Source organism: Lissotriton helveticus, chromosome 6 (assembly GCF_964261635.1).
Source record: "Lissotriton helveticus chromosome 6, aLisHel1.1, whole genome shotgun sequence".
NCBI lineage: Eukaryota > Metazoa > Chordata > Amphibia > Caudata > Salamandridae > Lissotriton > Lissotriton helveticus.
The window spans coordinates 107,435,741-107,458,009 of NC_136067.1; the positions used below are offsets into that span (position 1 = coordinate 107,435,741).

Genomic DNA, 22,269 nt, shown 5'->3' on the forward strand with positions numbered 1-22,269 from the left:
AGTAGCTCCCCGTATGGAATGCTTTCAATTAATCTCTTGGGGTGACTACTTGAAGAATGTAAGACAGCGTTACCTGCTGTAGGTTTTCGGTTCAATTTGGTGTGTAATTTAACTTCGGTTACAAACACACTAAGTTCTAAATAGTGTACATGTTATGTGCTCACTTCTCCTGAGAATTTTAGATTGACATTATTCAGATTTAACACTTCTATGTATTCTGACGCCTGATCAGGAGAGCCCTTAAAAATCAAAAAGAGATCGATGTATCGATGCCAAGTCACAATCCTTTCCGTCCATATTTTATTGGGCTCGGCCCAGGCCACCTGCTCCTCCCACCAGCCTACGAACAAGTTTGCATATATATATATATATATATATATATATATATATATATATATATATATATATATATATATATATACATATACATATATATATATACACACATATTACCTACTGGCGGTCGCCAGTAGGTATATATAGTTAGGATTTTTTCTCTATGGGTTTTTTGAAAATTCTATGTCTAATAACTTTGGCGTTTGTGGACGGAATCGGCTGAAATTTTCAGGAAAATGGCACATTTTGTTTCTGAGCAGCCCTTGAAAATTTGGGGGGGGTTCGTCCAGTGGGGGCCGAGAAAAAAGGGGGGTCCCAAAACGTGTTTTTAACATTGAGTTTTCCATAGGGCGGTTGGCCTCACTTTTAGCCCGAACGGCTGAATGGATTTGCACGAAACTTGGCAAAATTGTAGGGACTGGTAGCCCGATGTGCCTTTTGTAGGTCTCAATATATGTGCTCCAGTGGATTTTGAGAAATTAACGTTTAAAAAAAGATATATATCTGTAACAGCGGACCGGTTAGCGCTCTGGTTCGCGGACTTTTCGCGCAACGGAGCTTTGTGAAGCGAAGCTGATTGGTTCTCCGGCGTCTGTCAACATTCCAAACAGTCCGTAGCGGCCGCCATCTTGTCTCTCGGTAGGATCGAGAGACAAGAGGAGGTCAAAACAAAGGGGGAAATAACTATAAGGGGGCATAGTAGATCCTCGCTGACCCCCTAGGTTTGATGTGGAGGTTTTAAAAGGGCCCCGCGGGGCAAAAAAAAATAATAAAAATAATAATTGAACGGCTGAATGGATTTGCACGAAACTTGGCAAAATATTAGGGACTGGTAGCCCGATGTGCCTTTGCTAGGTCTCAATATATGTGCTCCAGTGGATTTTGAGAAATTAACGTTCAAAAAAAGATATATATCTGTAACAGCGCTCCGCTTCGCGTAACGGAGGTTTGCGAAGCTGATTGGTCATTCTGTCACTGGGCTATAGTTGGGCTACATCTGGCTGATATTTGGGCTACATTTGTTTTTTTGTGTGTCTGGCGGCCATCTTTGGGCTACATTGGGCTACATTGGGCTTCATTGGGCTACATTCGGCTAATTAGCAAATAGCTCATCGCAAACTAGGAATGGTAAAGAATCGCTATTTATTCCTTAAAGTTCGCTATTTAGGAAATGCAAATAACTTTTATGATACATATGGCGGTTCATCTCTAACAAGATAAGAAGCATAGGGATAGATTTATGATGACTGGCGCATCACCAGGGATGTGTTAGTCATTCTGTGCCGCTGTTCCGTCACCTATGGTGTGCTGCATTTACAATGCGGCGCATCATGGGGCAAAAACAGCACAGATGCGTGATGTATCTGTGCCGTAAAGGTGGCGCATTGCTGGAGTTGTATCGCAAGTGTGATGAAGCTCCAGCAAGGGTCGGGGGTGCCCTTGTCGCAGGGTTTCTGTTCTCACACAGAACTGTGGACAGAGGATTGGAACCTCGGCGAATTAGGGTGTCCCAAAACTCACGTTAGTAATCAAAAACTATTTAGCAAGCTAGGTACAGTGTCACATTGGATATAACAAACTCTCAATGTTTAGACAATCCAGAATATGAACTTATAGTACCTCAGGATACGTGGAACTCATGAACAGTCGGTCGTTATATATTTCTTAGAAACCAGAACATGGAGTTAAGAAGAACACATGTGTATTTGAAATGTTTATTTACTAATGCCGTCTTCTCAGGCGTAGTACCTTAGATAATAAAAGTACACATATTATCAGTAGCAAAATTACCAGCATAGTTACTAGTACATAAAAAGTGAATGGTGATAGTATGTTAACATGCTGTAAATGAATAAGAGTTAGCAACACTTATAAGCAGCCGCGGGCCGTGGAGGGAGTTACGGTGAGGCAGGGAGGCGGGGAGGGGGAGAAGCAGGGTGGAGAATACAAGTACACATATTATCAGTAGCAAAATTACCAGCATAGTTACTAGTACATAAAAAGCGAATGGTGACAGTATGTTAACATGCTGTAAATGAATAAGAGTTAGCAACACTTATAAGCAGCCGCGGGCCGTGGAGGGAGTTACGGTGGGGCAGGGAGGCGGGGAGGGGGAGGGGCAAGGTAGAGAGGGCTCCACCCTGCTTCTCCCCCTCCCCGCCTCCCTGCCCCATCGTAACTCCCTCCACGGCCCGCGGCTGCTTATATCTCACCCTCCCTAATACACATATTATATTATTTGCTAAGAAGGTCTCTTTGTGTTGGTTTAGGGCGTGTCCATACTTTAGTGTCTTACATTTGAAGGAATCACATCAGCATACACCAGCTCTCTCTTCATGTGAACCGCATCAACTGTTGTGTATGTGTGTTCGGCAAAGCAATATAAAACCCGCCTCATGCCCAGAATTGGCAGAAGTTGCACTTATGTTATGAGTATGAAGTCGTGGAGATCAGACCTCATAACAATTCTGTATCGTGTTGTTCTTGAAACTTTAGCACTCGCTGTACAGATATAGTTTAACAAGTAAAGCAGATAGTAGACCAATAACATATTATTCTCATGTAAACCACGATGAACTACTAGGTGGAAAGCTAAAGCAACAACTAAGTGTCGTGTGCAGAAGTTGCAAAAAAGGAAAAATGGCGTTTAAACCGGTAATGAGCCCATGCTAACTTAACACGGTGTAAAGATATCCAGGACCTAGATGACACCTCCTCATGATCCGGAAACGAACTGAATAAGATAATAGAAGTGCCATCTCATGAGAGCAGATTGCAAGTTTATATGTGGACGGTCCGCAAGGTAAAGCATTAAAAACTAGGAAAATTCAATGCTAAAGAAAAATAAAACAGCCAAGTACTTTATCGAGTCTTAAGCCAATAGGCAAGGTAAATAATACAAACTTGACAAATAAGTCAATGAATTGTCAATGAAATGCTAGTACTCAGCATATGAAACATGAAAAAGGTCTATGACATAACTGTGTATGCAAAATAAGCTGCAACAGCCTCCAATAGGAAGTCACCGTCTTCATCCGAAAACAGTTCAGCCATCCAATTTAAAAGCGGAAAAGAACATACGTGCTCTCCCAGCACCGGATCCTCTATCACCATCAGAGGACAGCTCGGTGGGTTTTCAAGAAAGCTGTGTTCCAAGAAAGACTGTGCTGCCGCCAGTAAATTCCAGGGACCAAGTAGTCCATGCATCAATGCCACAGCCATAATCCTTTCGCCAGGACAAATCAACTCGTGAGTAATGATAGGAGTCATCAGCTGATTAAAGTCGACGTCAGGAGAAACCGGTCCGCAGAGACACAAATCAATGGCCCAATCGAAATCACAGGTCAGGCAATGAAATACAGGCTGGACACAGGTGAAGTAGGAGAACCGAAAAGATAATCCATATGCCGTGCTTAATATCGCCAACGGCATTGTGCCATAATATTCTAGCATGCGATTGCGGAACAGTGTCAGCAGCTGCAGGGTCGGAGGTTGCATAGGAGGGACATCCATATTTAAAAATGTAAAAAAGCACAAGAGCGTCCGCTGGTAATGCAAGTAAAAATGCAATCCACGAAGCAGAGTGGAGAAAATGGAATGAAAGGGAGCAGGGATGACTCCAAAGATTTTCTCAAATGAAGTCACGAGACCACTGGTAACAACTTTAAAAAAGTGTGCCAGGGATTTTGTGGAGGATGCGTTAAAGATAGTCGGAAACATGTTGCTGAAATTGAAAGGCAAACCTGTGTACGGGTGTTCGCTATGTGAAGTACGAAAGTTTCACGGGCCGAACTCAAGGCCACCTCTCTCTGAGACAAAAGAGCTCTTATTCTTGTCATGCCGTTGAAACGTGTCCCAAGGTTGGTATTTGTGGCCAGATTGAAAACTCCCTATGTTCATGTGTGGGAGGAAATAGAACATTTCTGCAGCAAATAACCCGTTCACTTACTGTTACGATAAAAGGAATACTTTTTAATTAACTCAGAACAATCTTCATTATTGAGCATCAAATAACTACCATTTTCCAACAACTTGAACGTGGGGATGATAGCAGGAACTGGCGTGCCTTGCAACACGCAAGCCATATTTGGTCGGTGTTTGTTGCATGAATCGTGTAACTGTATGTGCCTACACATTAGTGAATGATCTGGCGTCTCAGTGCATTCCTCTCCATTCAGATAAACTTCTTGATCATCTTTGAAACATCTGTATGTGTATGGAAGCGACCAGACCTCATGAACAAAAGCACTACCTAAAGGTTCATAAAGACCTATTGGTATATATTTCATACAATTTGAAAACTTATATAAAGCAAAAGGCAGCGTTATTAAACCGTGGATAAGGCATGTTGCCAAAAAACCCGCAATCCTCTGCTGATGATGTCACTGAGCATGTCATGAATGATGTAATATGTGACATCATCAGTAGTGGATTATGGGTAATAGTATCTCTAGTTTACTCCCCTATAGCTGTCTTTCTTTTAACATAAGTGTGTGTTTCCTTCCCTTATACTTACTGTTTTTGGTTCGCTTCCAGTTCGCGTACCAGCGAGCGAACTAGGAAGCGAACTAAGAGAAATAGAGGTTGGCACAGTTCCAAATATTGTACCAATTTTTTAATAACGGGGAGGTAGTTCTGAAAAGAACTTTTTTTTTTATTTTTCTGAACATTTTTTTACTGTTTTTGAATTTTTCGGAACAGTTTTATATTTTTTTGGGTTTTTCTTGGAGGGGGCAATGAAAACGATTCATTGTAAAGGGCTCAACAGGAGCAACAAAACAAAAAAAAGAAGTATTTATTATTTTGGGCGTTTCGGACAAACTTGCATATGATAGTCAATAGCTCTGTTGATCAGAGTGATGCTTCTTTCTCCGTAGGAAATGAATCCATCGCAAAATACGCAGGTGTGTTTTACTTCACCAAATCTCATTTGTATATTTGGCACCATCTCCCTGCCCTCTGGTCCCGTTACTTCCGGTACAACAGATCTTCTGGCCATAATAGGGAGATTATCTAGGTCGTTCCGAAACTGTGCAGCACTGTAGTTGTTAGGATGCCACCTAGTCATATGGCGATGCATTGTGTAGTTTCCGAAACTGTATTTTTTGTCGGTCCCTCTGGACAGTCTATCTTGACATATAAGGCAAGTTACGTATCTTGCATTTACTTTTTTCTGACCTTTGGGAATTTTAAAAAATTGCCAAATGAAGTTTTCTTTCCGGTGAGACGTCTTGGGCTGCTCAGGCAAAAACTGCCTCTCTTCGTGCTCGTCCTCCTGTTCCTCTTCTTCTTCTTCTTGTTGAATTACAACTTGAGCAGGTGGTCCACTCTTCCTTGGATGTGGTGGAGGTGGTGGGGAAGCACCAGCTGAAGCTACTAAAGAAGCCATTGCTCAGTGATCACAAAGGGTCTTTCTCTCACAATGATGAAAGTCAGAGTGAGGAAAGAAGGAGGGATTTTCATCATTTGGGAAAAACAAGAGTTCTCAACCAATCAAAAGTGTTCATTTTAGATTATATGACCTAGTCTTACATCATTAGGAAACCAAAAGTGAAATGAACCAATGAAAAGTGTTATTACCAAGTCACATGACTTGCTGTGTTTACGTTAAGCGCTTTGCAGGGCCTCCCGGTTTGCTTCCAGAAACCTGCGCTTTGGCACTCGCTTCGCGTACCAGTTCGCTAACGTAGCACGTCATATGACGTATCAAGCGACAACGTGGAACGTCATGCGGACGGGAGGCGTCACGATGTTGTTTTCTAACGCGGCACTTGCGGTAAAGAAACGTTTACCGGCTCGCGGTCTATTTCGCGGCATCAAGGTCAGCTAACGGGAAGCTTCCCGATTCGCGAAGCGGGAACGAAGAAAAAAAAATATTTTAAAAAAAAATTATTCATAAACATATAAAATATATTTTTGGATTTAAAGAAGAATACATTTTACAGCTACAGATATTAGCTGTTAAAAAACCAATGAAATTCACAGAAAAAACCATAGGTTATAGACCATATATAGTTAGGAATTAGCATTTACAAAACCTTGAAAATTCACTGAAAAAACCATAGGTTATAGACCATATATAGTTAGGAATTAGCATTTAGAAAACCTTATTTTACTCACACAAAACCATTGAAATTCCATATATAGTTAGTTGCACTAACTATATATCGCGCACCTGCAATCCACTGCTGATGATGTCACATATTACATCATTCATGACATGGTCAGTGACATCACTGATGACATCACTGATGACATCTCAAATGACATCACTGATGACATCACTGATGACAACATCCAGTGACTGTATGCTTCTGTAAAGTTAAAATATGTCTTACATATTGAAGAATGAGTGGATGTATAAGTGTCTGGATGAAGGATTTAGTAGGTGCATGACTGACTGTATAAGTGAGTGATTAAATGTGTCTCACTGAGTGCATGGGTTAGTGACTAAACTGTTTTAAATTGTGCATCATTGTGTCTGTTGTTTTGTAATCTGATGCATGTGTTGATCATTAGCTATATGACTAACTATATGGGTTATTGATTAGTTGCCCAAGTATTTGTATGGGAGACTGAGTGTGTGTGTGTGGGTGTCTGGGAGGTGTATGACTCTGTGCATAGATGTGTGAGCAGTTGATTCACTAGATGTATGGGTTCAAAAGTGCATGTGGAAACATCTGTATGGGCGGTTGACTGTGTGCATGAGTGTATTGGTGAGTGAATGGATATCTCAGTGCTACATGTCAAAGTAAGTACATATGTAAAACACAGTACATGTGATAGTTGACATATATAAATAACTGTGCATAAGAGCCAGTGAATGTGTGAGTGGCTGTATGGATTATTGTGAACTTGTATCAGGGATTGTATAACAGAGTAAATATGTGTTATTATATGTTCCAATAAGTAAGGTGTGTATAACTATATAGTTGAGGAAATCGAGGTGTGATTGATTCTTTGCAAGACTGACTAGGTGTGTGAGTAACTCCATGGATGAGTGACAGTCTGTGAGTGTCTGTTTACACTGAGTGTATCTAAGGTTATATTAGAGTCTGAAGAGGTTCATTGTATCATCACATGAATGATGTCATCAGTGATGTGATCAGTAATGTCAAATGAGATGTCATCAGTGATGTCATCAGTGATGTCATTTGAGATGTCATCAGTGATGTCATCAGTGATGTCACTGACCATGTCATGAATGATGTAATATGTGACATCATCAGCAGTGGATTGCAGGTGCGCGATATATAGTTAGTGCAACTAACTATATATGGAATTTCAATGGTTTTGTGTGAGTAAAATAAGGTTTTCTAAATGCTATTTCCTAACTATATATGGTCTATAACCTATGGTTTTTTCAGTGAATATATATATATACACACATATATATATATATATATACACACATATATATATATATATATACACATACAGTCGCCAGTAAGAAAAACACTGCCAATTGTTGTGTCGTGGTCGTGTCCGGCTAACTGTTTGAAGAAACAAGATTTGTTTGTCACATAATACAATCTTTCTTGGAAAGCCTTAAGGAAGTCACTGGATGTGACGAAACACGTGTTGACTGTTCACGCGCATCTTGATCAAGACTGTGTAGCTTCGAACATTCTTTACAAATAGTCTCCCCATCTATATGTTCTTTTGGAAAAAGGGTCTTCGTGGTCTTGACTAAAAATTGTGATGCTTTTATAATATCTGTTCAAATTAAAAGGAACGTCTTTTGCATGTCTGTTCCCCGTGATATATTGGTATAATTGGGAGAAGTCTACTTATAAAGGTTATACATAAGAAGGGGTATCACTTTAGAGTGCAGGAATAGTTGTATATTATAATGAATTAAGAAATACAGGGAGTATACTCCGGTCCCTTGTTACTGTAATGGGACTGGCTCTATAGCGTGTTTTTCTAACCGAGAGAGAACCTCTTGCCTTAGAAGGGTAAGATGCTCTTGTGACATTGCATGTGATCTTGGAGGAATATTTGGGGAAGTGTCTGTAAGCTCCAGGCAGTAACCATACTGGATAATTTGTAGTACCCACTTGTCTGAGGTGATTTAATTCCAGACAGGTAGGAACTGGGAGGACGTACCCCGTCAGGAGTGGAATGATCGGGGGGCAACGGAAGGAAGTCACTGTTTGCTGGGGAAGTGCGAATGGAGTTGCCTCTGCCTCTTCCCTTACCGTTCTTTCCTCTAAAACCTCCTCCGAAATAGCCTCTTGATGAGGGGGATTGGTCATTGCCCTTGTAAAAAGGTGAGGGGTTTTTGGTGGATGCATTTTTGGAACCATCCCTGTAAAAGGAGCGGAGAATGGAACCCCTTTGGTAGGTAATTGCAAAGCCCCCACAGACTTAGCAACCTCCGTGTCTTTCTTCATTTTCTCTAGCAAGGTATGAACCGCTGGGCTGAAGAGATGATCCTTAACAAGTGGTTTGTTAAGAATAGAGTTTTACACCTCCGGTTTGAATCCTGAGACTCTCAACCAAGCATGCCTGTGTAGGAGTACGCTAGTATTTACTGCACAGGCTGTGGTGTCAGCTGTGTTTAGGGCACAGCTGATAGATGTATTAGTGATAAGTTTACCTTCTTGAATAAGATAATTAGCCCTAGTCTTGTGTTTATCAGGCAGAAGTTGCATGAGTTTTTCCAACTCATTGTAATAAGCCATATCGTAGCGAGCCAGCAAAGCTTGATCATTGGCAATGCGCCAATGATTCGCTTTTTGTGAAGCCACTCTTTTTCCAGAGGCATCAATGAGCTTAGACTCTTTATCAGGAGGAGGAGCGTAACCTGTGGTTTGTGAGTTAGCCCTCTTGCGAGCGTTGGAAACCACAAGCGAGTCTAAGGGCAACTGACCTCTGATATAAGCAGTGGCAGTAGTGGCAGGCTTATATTTTTTCTCCACCCTAGGTGTAATTACTCTTGCCCTCACAGATCTTTAAATATATCATCTGTGTGTTTTAGCATGCCTTTAAGCATTGGCAATGTATGAGTGGCTCTTTGAGAGGAAGTAAGGGTCTCAAAAGAGGCAATCCTCTTCTAACATGTCTTTCTGGAGCTCCACCCCATGATATTGAGCAGCCCTGTTTAGAAGCTCAATATATATCCAATGTGATCATCAGGTGGGGAGGGTCTAGACGGATACAGATCAGGGCCATTATCTGTAATGGGGCTAGTATGATCCTCCCAAGGGTCAGTGTCTTGTGGCCTCCACTGATCCTCAACCCCATTTCCGCCATCCTGTGGGTCAGGTGGTGATGGTGGTGGTGGTGGTGAATTTGAAGGTGTAATAAGCAAATTGTGATCAGTCTGAGAAAAAGGTGGAATGTAAGGGGAGAAGGGTTAGTACCCACACTTTTCCTTTTGAGAAGAATGAGGTAATCCTCTGGCTGGTCTATTTTACGTTTCTTTGGAAAGGTGGCATAGATATGTCCTGTATCATGGGGTATAACCAGGCCAGAAATATTATATTTAATTCGCAAACCAATAGAATTTTTATTTTATTTTTTATTGTAAGGTTGGAGCGTTTCTAAATTCAATTTAGGCCACTCATCGCCAGCACAATAGTCTGTTTAATGCACATACACTGTACCCGTAAATTATTCAAACGTTTTTTCGTCTCCAATTTTAAATTTCTTCTCATTTAAAGAATATTTTTTAATTTCTTTAGTACATTTTGCTTCTGTATTTACTTGCACTTTATTTATCGGATAATATTATTTAATTTCTTAAGCAGTTGCTGACCCACTAAGTAGGCTTACCAGACCCCCAGGTGACCCTGAACCACAGGTTTAAGAACCATTGCTGTACAAAATTCCTCCAAAATTGATCCATGAACAAAACACAAACCACAGAGGATATTATAAATATCTACCAATGTCTGCTTATTTTAGTCAAACTTGAAGACTTTGAAGTCTTGCGTCTTTGGGCAGTTGTTTACGTTTTCTTTTTCCCTATCTCTCTAGAATCAGCCAAGCTGCACTGTTGCAACTACTGCAATCTATAGCTTGTCTGGATACATTAGCTGGATGGGCATTTGGTACATCACTCAAGATGACTTCAAGCTTCTGGAGACATTATGGGTCCTTCTGGAAGAGCAGGACCTGCAGCTGCCAGCAGCTGAGTGTCTCCTTCTTGCTGTCAAAAGGCTGGTGAGTAAATATTTTAAGGGATGTTTGAGCCATTCAAGACCTGTTTCTGGCTTGTCATTTACGTTCTCGTTTGGTTACCCATTTATGGAGTTTCTCTGTATAAAAAGGTTGGCAATAGTGACAAATGTACCTATCTTGAGTACAGTCTTTCTAAGAATGATGCAAGAGTGATAAACTTTCCTATCTTGAGTGCTGGGCTAGAATGCAGTGCATTAGTGTTTCATGTGGTTTAAGTGTTAAAGCCACATAAGAAATATTTTTCCATACCACTTTTTACTGGGGATACAGGTGAAGACGTTCACTTTCAGTTAGTTATTTTCTGTGGACTCATGCTTACTGTTTTTTCCCCCATAAAAACTTCATTTGTGAAATGTTATTCTTTTAGTACAAAGAAATTAGAAAAGATCCAATGCCCTATGAACTACAATACTGTCCAGAAAGACGTGGAAAATGTAGGCAGGAGAGTAATGGCGTAAAGGGGAGGGATTTGGCGGGAAGAATGCCAGAACAGAAGTACAAGAAAGGACTTAGTTTTGCATTGTGAATCCTTTTCTGGATTCACGTGCTGTGCATTATTCCGCCATCTAGTGGTTGGGTCCGGAATAGTCCTAGTTTTTTTTTTCTTCTTGCTTTTGGGCTCTGTCAACTACCTTTTGGTGTCGGGTATGTCCCCTGTGGGATGTCAGAATGCACTGTGCAGGTCATTGTGCGTGGTAGCCATCTTCAGGTTCTTTTTTCGGCACTTGGGTCTGTAAACAAGATATGAAGCTCTGAAGTTTTTTAGGATATCCCAGAAAAAAGAAGAAAAAGACTAAAAAAAGTTCCAGTGAACTGCACCGAACATCGAAGACGCAACCGGAGATAAGAACAGGACTCCGGGATCGACACGGAAGACCTCGAAGGTCGACAAATGGCGAGGTAGGGGCCATGGAAAATACCCCTATCAAGTTCTGCCCGAGTTCCACCACAAGTTCGCTCAACACAATCCGCACAATGTGTGCAACCTCTGCCTACCCTAGGACCATAAGGACAAGGAATGTGAGGCCTGCGCTACGTTCCTGCAAAAAACACTCAGGACCCGTCGAAAGCATAGAGAGGCCCACTACTCCACCATGTCTCAAACATCAAAGAAGACTTCTCTTAAGGACCTGGGCCTGTCGAATGACGAAGAGGAACAGGAAATGCCCGCAGAGTCGACGCAAGAGGGATCGGAAGTCGAAATTCTGGAAGGAGACTCCGAAAAACCAATCGCCCACAAGAAGGCAAGCGACTCGGGGAAGAAGACGGATAAGGTAAGACACCATACACATCTGTCGGAACCCAAGGGCCAGGAAGGAAAGGCGCAACCCAAGGCAGCTCCGACGCCGAGTAAAAAAGCGATCGAGAGTTTGACACGATCTAAAGAACACCACGGGATCCTACCAAGGGATACCAAAGAGGGAAAATCGCATAAGACGCCAAAAACCAGGGTCGAACATGAACCCCCGAAGGTAAGCATGAGATCGTCTAAGGACGCAATAGCGAGCAAGAAAAGAAAGTCCTGTGTGTCCGACTCCGAGAGAACACTCAAGGTCGGGAAAAAGAGAAAACGACTCGAGGTCAAGATGGCGACGCTCCTCCAGAAGAGAGTTTGATGCAGCACTTAAAGATTTCTTGATCCCGAAGGTTTTTTCACCGATCTGGAAAACGTTGCCTCCGAAGAAGAGTAGGACCTCCTCTAATCCTCCCAAACCTCGAGAAGAAGATCCCGAGGACTATGGAGACTCTCCAGAAGAGGTAGAAGGCTCCGAAAATTTTTAGGACACTTGGAATGACCTCAACACAGAGTGTCTTCAAGAGGAGATATGCTGCTATCCGTTGAAGGCATCACCACCAGATCATATAACCTTCTACAACTAGCTGGTGAAAAGGGCAGCAGAGACTTTCGGGGTACCCCAAGAAGAGGAAAAAGGAGCCACGTGTTTCCTGCTGGAAACACTGGCCCCTGCCAACAAGGGAACACATTACTTGCCAATGAAACCAAGCATTTTAGACCAAGGCAAGGAATTCTTTAAGGAACTAGCCTCAAGCAAAGGGGTGACACCAAGGGTCGAGATGAAGTACAAGGCCTCCTCCAAGGACCCTATATATATTCAGTGCAACACTGTGCCTGACTCCATCATTGTCACCACGGCCAGAAGGAGAACTAATGCACTCTCGAACACTGGACCCCACCAGAAAAAGAAAGCAAGAGAATGGATATGGTGGGAAGAAAGATGGAGAAAGAAGCAGCGACACAATGGCGCATTGCTAACTCGCAACACCCTCGTGAACAGATACGGACACCAGTAGTGGGACGACATAGAGGAGCTCGTCAACAAGCTCCCTGAAGAGTACAAAAAGAGAGGAAAATCTATTGTCCAAGAAGGCAGAAACATTGAAAACACATGCTTGTGAGATTTCACTTATTATCTCGCAGATATTGAGGACTAGGAGACTGTTGGCTTACTTGACACACTGGGGGCCCTGGGCTTATCTCAGCAAATACAAATACCCATCCATGAGGCAGGGCATACACTGGACGGTATTTTTACCTCAGTGCAAGGACTAATACTAAAAGAAACCCTACCATTGACATGGACAGACCACTCCCTATTCAAGTTCGACTTATCAGTTCCCACTGTCCAGCAGGGTAGGACTACAATAATCCATTCTCTCACCTATACAGCCTGGAATAAAGTAGATAGTTACTCTCCAAACATATCTGGACAGTACACAACCTCTACTGAACGTTCCCCCGGAGTTAGTCGTCATTAAATACACTCATAGGCTCAACGAAGCGATTAAGGTCTTGGTGCCTACTAAGAAAACCTCAGGGAATCGGAGTTCTCATTCGGCCCTCTGGTTCTCCGACGCTCTCCGTAAGCCAAAACAAAAGTGCCTCTGCATGGAAAGATGCTGGAGAGTGAATTACGACACAGAGGAAAAAGAGGTCTGTAAAATCGTGCTAACCCAATATAAAAACCTACTGATTGCTGAGCAAAAGGATTTTTTCACTAGCAGCAAAAAACTCCTCCAAAGAATTATTTGGGGTAGTAGACAAGTTGGCCTCTCTAACCAAGAACGAAGGTTTTAAGGGCGATCAAACGTTTTGTGATAGTAGCCTTCAAAACCAAAGTTATCGAGATATACAACGCTTTTGAAGTGCCAGCCCACTCCCCCACTTATGAGCACCGAATCCAAGAGTAACACCCTTTATTGTTTCTCCCCAACATCATCGGAGGTAGTAGAAAAATACATAAGAGAAGCTTAGTCGGGGGCTCCCCTTAACCCTTGCTCACCTGCTTTTTTGAAGGAGATAGCGGAAATCGTGAGCTCTGAGCTCACAGAAATCCTTAACTCTATGTTCTGCTCAGGCAGCTTCCCCTCCATATGGAAAGACTCCTCTATCCTCCCTTTGTTAAAAAAAAATCCAACCTGGATGTGTCCATTCCGAACACCTATCGTCCCATAGCGCGGCTGCTGCTCCCAGCAAAAATAGTTGAGAAAATAATGAATACACAACTAACCCAATTCAACCAGGAAAACAAACTGGTGGATCACTCTGTTTGGCTTCTGTCACAAGCACAGTACGGAAACAGCACTCATAAAAGCCACTGAGATCAGAGCTGTGATGGATAGAGGGGGCACAGCCGCCCTTGTCCTCCTCGAATTATCAGCCACATTTGATACTGTGGATCACATTCTCCTGCAGCAGCGGCTGGAGACGTTGGGGGTCAATGGAGCGGCACTAGCCCTGCTCTCCTCCTTTCTGAAGGATTGAAGACTAACTGTGACGGTAGATAGATATCAATCGGAGCCATATGTTCTCCCGAGCGGAGTCCCTCGGGGATTTTCTCTGTGCCCATCCCTTTTTGGAAAATCGCGCAAGTTATCCCTCTTAAAAAAAAAAAACAACGTCCCCATCACTCAATTTCAGAACCTAAGACCCATCTCCCTCCTACCAACATGTGCCAAGATCATAGAAAAAATAGTCAATTCTCAACTCATGGCTTTTCTTGAAAAGGAAAATATACTTCACCCCACTCAATCGGGTTTCAGACCTGGATTTTCGACGGAATCAGCGGTACTGTATTCTACAGAATGTATCCGCAAGATGGCAGACGAGGGAGAAACAGCAGCGTTGGTCATGTTAGATCTGAGCGCAGCTTTCGATACTGTGCTGCATGCCACGCTGCTGTCCCGACTCTCAGATATTGGAGTGAAAGACCACGCTCTGGCATGGCTTAAATCCTTTCTTTCCAAGAGAGCATTCCAGCTGCACTGTCCACCCTTTAAATCATCCTCTCGCGACGTGAGCTATGGGGTTCCTCAGGGCTCAAGTTTGAGCCCTACTTTATTCAATATCTATATGGAGCCCCTGGCACGCGTCATAGAGAGTTTCGGGGTGGGCACGGTCAGCTATGCTGACGACACCCAGCTCATGTTCAAGCTCACCCCAGACAGCGAGAAATATGCCTCTAATTTCTCAGACTGCATGAGAGCCGTAGCCACCTGGATGGACAATAATTGCCTCCGCTTGAATGGAGATAAAACAGAGGTGCTGCTGATAGGGAACAATGCTTCCATATGGTCTCAGGCATGGTGGCCTACGGTTCTGGGCGATCCCCCTCACCCTGTGGAAAAAGTGAGAAACTTAGGGGTTATGATTGACGCAGATTTGTCAGGAAAATCTCAAGTCAATAAAATCACGGGCAAATGCTTCGGAACCCTAAAAACATTACGTAAGATCATTGACCTTATCCCCACGGAGGCCAGAAAAACCATAGTACACGCGCTCATTACTCCCCATTTAGACTATGGAAATGCTCTCCTACTAGGCCTTAACCAAAAACAGTTACATCAGCTACAATGTATACAGAATGCTGCCGCCCGCATGGTTTTAGGCCTTCCCAGAAGAACATCCTCCAAAGCAGCCCTTTCCAAACTTCACTGGCTCCCGGTTAGGGAACGAATCAGGTTCAAAAGCCTCTGCTTTGCCCATAAAATCGCCCACAATAAAGGTCCCAGCTATCTGAGAAACCTAATGTCAATTCATCGTCCGCTTAGAAACCTGAGATCTTCTGGATTGACACAATTCAAACTGCCCCGTATACACAGAACCAGAATGGGAGGAAGATCCTTTCGTTACCTTGGAGCTAAGCACTGGAATGCACTACCAGTTCATTTGCGAATGGAACCCTCGGAAACGCTTTTTAGAGCCAGACTAAAAACACACCTCTTCCCTCAATAAATTTCCCCTGCTCCTCCCTTTTTCTGCCTCGGACAGTTTCAGTTAGCAGTTAGCGCGGGGACGCACAGTTTGTGCAGCCATGCGCTTTAGAAATGTTTTATTATTATTATTATTATTATTATTTAATGTCTATGTCTCGGACCTAGCCCCTTTGATCCGAGAATTTGGGTTCAGCTTGACGTCTTATGCTGACAATACCCAGATAGTAGTAGCAGCATACAGACCGCATGCTTCTCCTGCTCTACAGTTTCAGAACTGTATGAGAGAAATAATTCGATGGATGGTAACACATTGTCTTAAACTTTAACTCTGAGAAGACCGAGGTCATAATCTTTGGTAACCTGCAACACAGTTTGGTCAACTTCTGGTGGCCGGCGGAGATGGGTGAACCACCTAAACCAGCGCAAAAGGCAACACACTTGGGAGTGTGAATTGATAACAAACTAGAACTCTCATAGACTAATGCCATTGTATCTGCCTCCCACTTTCTCATAAAGAAAGTAAAGAAGATCCTACTGTACATCCCTCCTGACACAAGAAAGACGGTGGTACCAACATTAATCCAGTCAAAACTGGATTATTGTAATGGGCTCTACCTGAGCATACAGAAGCAATATCTAAAAAACATTCAGATGGTTCAAAACACAGCTGCTTGGTTGTTGGTAAACATCCCTAAGTACAAATCCGTTACTAAAGAAATTCACAGACTTCACTGGCTCCCAGTAGCACAACAAAGTACATTTAAGGCACTATGTTTAGCTTATAAGGCACTGAGCCAAACAAGACCTTCTATCATTAGAAATCTTTTTACCTGGTATGAACAGGCCAGATACCTGCAAACCCAACAAAAAGTAAAAAAAAGGGTTTTCACCAAGTGCCTAGCCGCAGTGGCAGCACACCTAAGAAGTGAAGGGATACACGTTTACCCCTTCCTGGACAACTGGCTCATAAGGGCAAACACAAGATGTGAGAAAGTGAGTTTCTGTTGTAGTACCCCCCCCCCCACTTTTTGCCTGATGCACTTTTCCATGGTGTGCCCTGGGTCCCTGCCAATCAGGTACCCAGGACCTGTGTTCCTTCCCTAAAAACTGGACAAAGCCTAAACCCAATTGGCATCTCTGGCCACATGTCAGCACCTAGTAAATGGTACCCTAGGTACTCATGGCATTGTGACCAGAGAAGACCCCCTTAGGGCTGCAGCACTTATTGTGCCACCCTTAGGGGCCCTATACCCTGTGTCTCTCTCTCTCTCTCTCTCTCTCTCTCTCTCTCTCTCTCTCTCTCTCTCTCTCTCTCTCTCTCTCTCTCTCTCTCTCTCTTTCTCTCTTTCTCCTGGTGCTTTCTTTCTCTCTTTCTCCTGGTGCTTTCTTTCTCTCTTTCTCTCTTTCTCCTGGTGCTTTCTTTCTCTCTTTCTCCTGGTGCTTTCTTTCTCTCTTTCTCTCTTTCTCCTGGTGCTTTCTTTCTCTCTTTCTCTCTTTCTCCTGGTGCTTTCTTTCTCTCTTTCTCTCTTTCTCCTGGTGCTTTCTTTCTCTTTCTCTCTTTCTCCTGGTGCTTTCTTTCTCTCTTTCTCTCTTTCTCCTGGTGCTTTCTTTCTCTCTTTCTCTCTTTCTCCTGGTGCTTTCTTTCTCTCTTTCTCTCTTTCTCCTGGTGCTTTCTTTCTCTCTTTCTCCTGGTGCTTGCTTTCTTTCTTTCTCCTGGTGCAGAACTAAACAAAGAGTCTGCATGGCATACATCAGCGACCCCTTTAGCTGGGAGCCCTATGCCAGTGGTGTGGGCACAGGTGCATGAGCCCTGTGCCCCTACAGTACCCAGGGCAATTCCTGGGCACTGTAAGTGCAGTGGTGCCATTAAGAGTATATGGTGCTGGGAGGTTGGCATTACCAATTCCACAGCACCATAATGGCTACACTGAAGGCCGACAAGTTTGATATCAAACTACTCTGAACATTAAACCCACACTGATGCCAGTGTGGGATTTAATGTAAAATGCACTACAGAGGTCATCTGAGAGATGCCCCCTGAAATCTAACCTACAATCCACGTCTTGTCTGAGAGGCTGCCTAGGCTGCCACACAGCAGACATGTTGCTGGACCCCTGGGTGGAGAGCTCCCGCTCTCCTGGGCCTGCAACAATGCACAACCTGGGATGAGGTGCCAAGCCTCCTCCCCCAGGATGGGCAGGGGAAGCTTCAAAGGCATTCCGCCTTTGTGAGCTTCTCCAGACCACTTGCTGTACTCAGCAACTGGCCCCACCAGTTCTGACCCCCACTCTGGCGGGCAGACTGGCGGAAAACCCTACGTCAGAAAGGGGGATGTGCCAGCCTGTGCTAACTCCACCCCTCAGGTGGGAGAGGCGAGGTGATGCATGACCCCGGGCTCCGGCCATCTTGAAGATGGGGAGCCCTGCCCAATCACAGCTAGGCTCCTGCCCCCCTCCCACAGGAGAGGAGCAGGCTAGGTGTACCCACCCCAGGACAGGGACCCATTGGTCCCTGCCCTTGCCCTACCTGTAACACCCCTACATCTAGTATTTAGGGGCACCCTGAACCTTCTTCCACAGATTCAGATTCCGAAAGAAGAAAAAGAAACATGAAGACCTGCCGTGCAGCTGCTGAAAAGAGGAAGACACCAACTGATTTGGCCCCAGCCCTACCGGCCTGTCGGCCCCCGAACCTGCTCCTGCTAAACCCTGGTGTCTCCAGTGGTCAGCAACCTCAAAAACCCCGGAGGACCTGACTGCCTTGTTACTCTTGACTACTTGGGTCTCCCACGAGCAGTGGTACTGCTCAAAGCAAGTAACAAGCCCTGGCATCAGCCCGGAACCGCAAACCCTGCACACTCTGCACCCGCCAAGCCTGGCCTGTGCTGGAGTTAATCAAGACCCTGAGGACCTCCCCCCGGCGATTCTGACTTGGAATCCACTGCCCCAGGACCCTCCAAGACGACGCCTGCAGCCAAAGGACAAGGGACCTGTCCGACCGCGACCAGCAGGGGGTAAGATTTCCCGACCTCAAAAGACACCCCTGCACCCGGCGCCCCACGGCCCCCTGTGCCCAATTCCTGGGTGCCTACCTATCCTGCTAGATCCCAACTTACCCCTCGAAGTGTTGGTCACTCCAGAAGATCCACTGTCCCCGAGCCTGCAGCCTTTGTTCCTTTTTCAAGAACTTCATTGAATAACATTGAGCGACCGACGGCTCAAAAGCACCCTGCACCCAGCCGTCCGAGTGCCCCTGGCAGTGCAACCTGTACCCTATCCTACTTCCCCATTTGCCCAGAGCAAGTGACCAGGAGCCCAGCTCCCACAGCCGCGTGGCCTGCTACCCAGCAGCCACCAACCGAAGGCCCCATGCCTCTCATTGGATAACATTGGGCCTAACTACCTCTGCAATCGGCCGCCCCTGTGCCACTGAGGGTGTACCAACTGTACCTACCTGACCCTGGGGGACCCCTGAGTCTATGCCCAGAACCTTAACTTCACCAGTCGAGTACTCACCTGAAAACCAATGACTCACTTTCCTGCCATACGATAACATTGACTGGTTTGACTCGAAAAATCTTGTAAGTGTGAAGTTTTGAAACTTTTAAATATTCCTATAAAATCAGCCGAATAACGAATCCCGAAGTACTCACCTGTGATCAGGGGAGAAGCCAGTACTGTACCTTGTAGCCCAGTCCTGAACCGCAAAAGTAATCCTAACCGGGTTTACTAGTAACCTGAATGTTCGAGGCATATGGGCTGCTGAATTCATATCTGGGCATAGATCGCCGCCTACTGTTGGGTCCGGATGATTGCACATTGTTGTCCTGGAAGAGTCTTCGAAGTATCACGAGATAGGTGGCTCCTCCCTCGGACTACAGTGCGCATTGGCATCCTCTCCATCCCCAGATTGTTTTTCTCCGCCATTGGGTTCGGATGTACTTTCCTACTCTCCAAGTTCGGAATCAAGAAAAACTTTTCAAAAGGCCAAAAGGCCTTCGGATCCGTCGGTATTGTTCAGCGCTCGGTGCCGATACGCTTTTACAACTTTGTTGCACTCCGGTCGTCGAATCGGGCCGTGAGGCCTTCTCGACACAACGTGGACCGACCGTCAATGGAACGAAGTCCATTCAAGTTCTGCCCTCAGTGCAACTCGAAGTTCCCGCACACAGACAAGCATCCAGTGTGCAACAAATGCCTATCTCCAGATCACAATGAAGATAGTTGCCTAGCCTGTGCCCAGTTCCGATCAAAAAAGACTATTCGAAATCGACGGGCGGCGAGGCAAGAAATGCAACGGTCTGCGCCAGAGCCCGATAACATCTTCGGGGACGAAGAAGATCTAGCGAGCGCAAAAGACTCAGATCGAGACGACGGACAATACTCAGAGCCCGACTCCGAATATTACCCCGAAGAGGGAGAACTGATAGTCAATCTCGAGGAATATGATCAGGACATCGTAGCAGTTGAAGACGACTCCGATGACGGCGAGGGGCGAACCGTGAGTACACGGCCCCATATAGACACTACACCTCTATCAGAGACTCGGGTTGCGGCATCGCCAGCAGGCCTTAGCCGAGACCAACAACCTCGTTCTACAGCCCCGCCAATCCGCCTGGCTAAGAACATATCAAAAGAGCCCTCTGAGACACGTCACACAACCTCGGTTCCATCAAAACCGAAACTTGTCGACAATACAGTCTTCGGACCAAATTACTTCGACCCGAAGGCCACAGTACCACTGCAACGTTCGAAACCAAAGACCGTCGAGTCAACATCGAAGACCAAAGCAGTCGGGTCGAGCTCCAAGTCGAAGGCCGTCGAGTCAACCTCGAAGCCAAAACACGTTGATTCGACACAAAAACAAAAGCACGTCGAATCAACCCCCAAAAAGCACGTCGAATCGAGCAAATCCGTCTCAGGTATCGACAAGGGGAAGAAACCAGTCGACGACGGAACAAGGGCTATGCCCAAAACTACCGTCAAACCGAAACCGAAGGTGGACGAAAAGAAATCGGTCGAGCCGAAGCCCATCGACCCGAAAAAGGGTGTCAACCCGAAACAGCAGTCTCCAAAACAACATAAAGAGACTGTCGAACCGACAAAACCGTTCGGTCCGAAAAAGGTTGTGAAGCCAGCAAAGGACGTTCAACAAACAAAACCTGTTGAAGAACAACCAAAAGCGATACAACCACCTAAAACGGTCGAGGCCCCAAAAACCATCGACCCGAAGAAACAAAAACCAAAGGTTGTATCACCAAAACCAAGGACTGTGGAAGAGTAGCTTCTTCACCCAGATCCCTCCACAGAGAACCAGTCAAAAATCTACATTGATCCAAAAACTGGTAAAGTGACTGTCTACACTAAAAAGAAAAGGCCTCTACCAACTGAAGACTTTTCCAGGATCCCCGTAAAGAAAAAGAGACTCCTCTCCTATACTCTTTGAGCCTATCACTCCTGCTATGCCTACTACTCCTTATACCCCAACCTCACCAACACGCTCTGACTACAACCCTGATGAAGATCAGGACGCAGATGTAGGTTTTGGTTATCCACAAAACCCAAATACAGAGCCAGACACACAGCCATGGGGTGGAGGAGGGGGAACGAGACAATGAAGGGATTCTGCCTATTACAGACCCTGCAGTATACCCTACTAAGCCATCACCCACAGAGGATACAGTTGCATTTAATTCTCTGTTAGATAGAGCAGCAACCTACCACAATGTAGAGATGCACTCTGATGCTATTGAGGAAGACTTCCTCTTTGATACACTCACATCTGAAAGACACGTTAAAACATTCCCAATGCTAAAAGGGGTGTTAAAACACGCAGGTGACATTTTTAAGGATGGGACAAGTTTCCTCATCCCTCCTTTTTGATGAATGACATTTTTAAGGACCCTGCTAGAGCCCGGGTCATAAACCCAAGATTTGAAAAAAAATACAGAGCTGCACCTATAGATCCTACATACATCAAAGGACAGCTACCCCTAGATTCCTTAGTGGTATCAAACACACGTAAGCGTGCAAACTCAGACTACTGGTGAGGCTGCACCTCCAGACAAGGAATCTAAGATATTTGAGGCATCAGGCAAAAGAGTGGCGGCTCAGGCAGCAAACTCCTGGAGAATAGCCAATACACAGTCCTTGCTAGCCAGATATGATAGGGCGCACTACGACAGTTTGGAAGAAATTCTCCAACACTTACCTGACCCCTACAAACAGCAAGCAGATGATCTTATACAAGAGGGAAAGCTCATCACCAATGCATCCATTAAGTGTGCACTAGACGCGGCAGACACAGCTGCAAGATCCATCAATACCAGCGTGCTCATAAGGCGACATGCATGGCTTTGTATATCAGGCTTTAAGAATGAAGTCAAATCTACAATTTCAGCCAATCAACCCAGACTTTTTATTTGGTCCAGCAGTTGATTCAATTCTGGACAAAATGAAAAAGGATGCAGAAACTGCTAAATCTATGGGAGCTCTTCGACCCAACATCACC

General features: G+C 44.7%; 1 protein-coding gene across 2 annotated transcripts in view; it reads left to right on the forward strand.

Annotated features, from left to right (window-relative positions):
• LOC144762300 (exportin-5-like) overlaps positions 1–22,269 on the forward strand; it is a 2,334,361-nt gene that overhangs the window by 394,690 nt on the left and 1,917,402 nt on the right. For both annotated transcript variants that reach the window (XM_078647447.1, XM_078647448.1), the window contains exon 7: positions 10,321–10,506. In XM_078647447.1, coding sequence (XP_078503573.1) covers positions 10,321–10,506 — 186 coding nt within the window. The remainder of the gene's footprint in view (positions 1–10,320; positions 10,507–22,269) is intronic.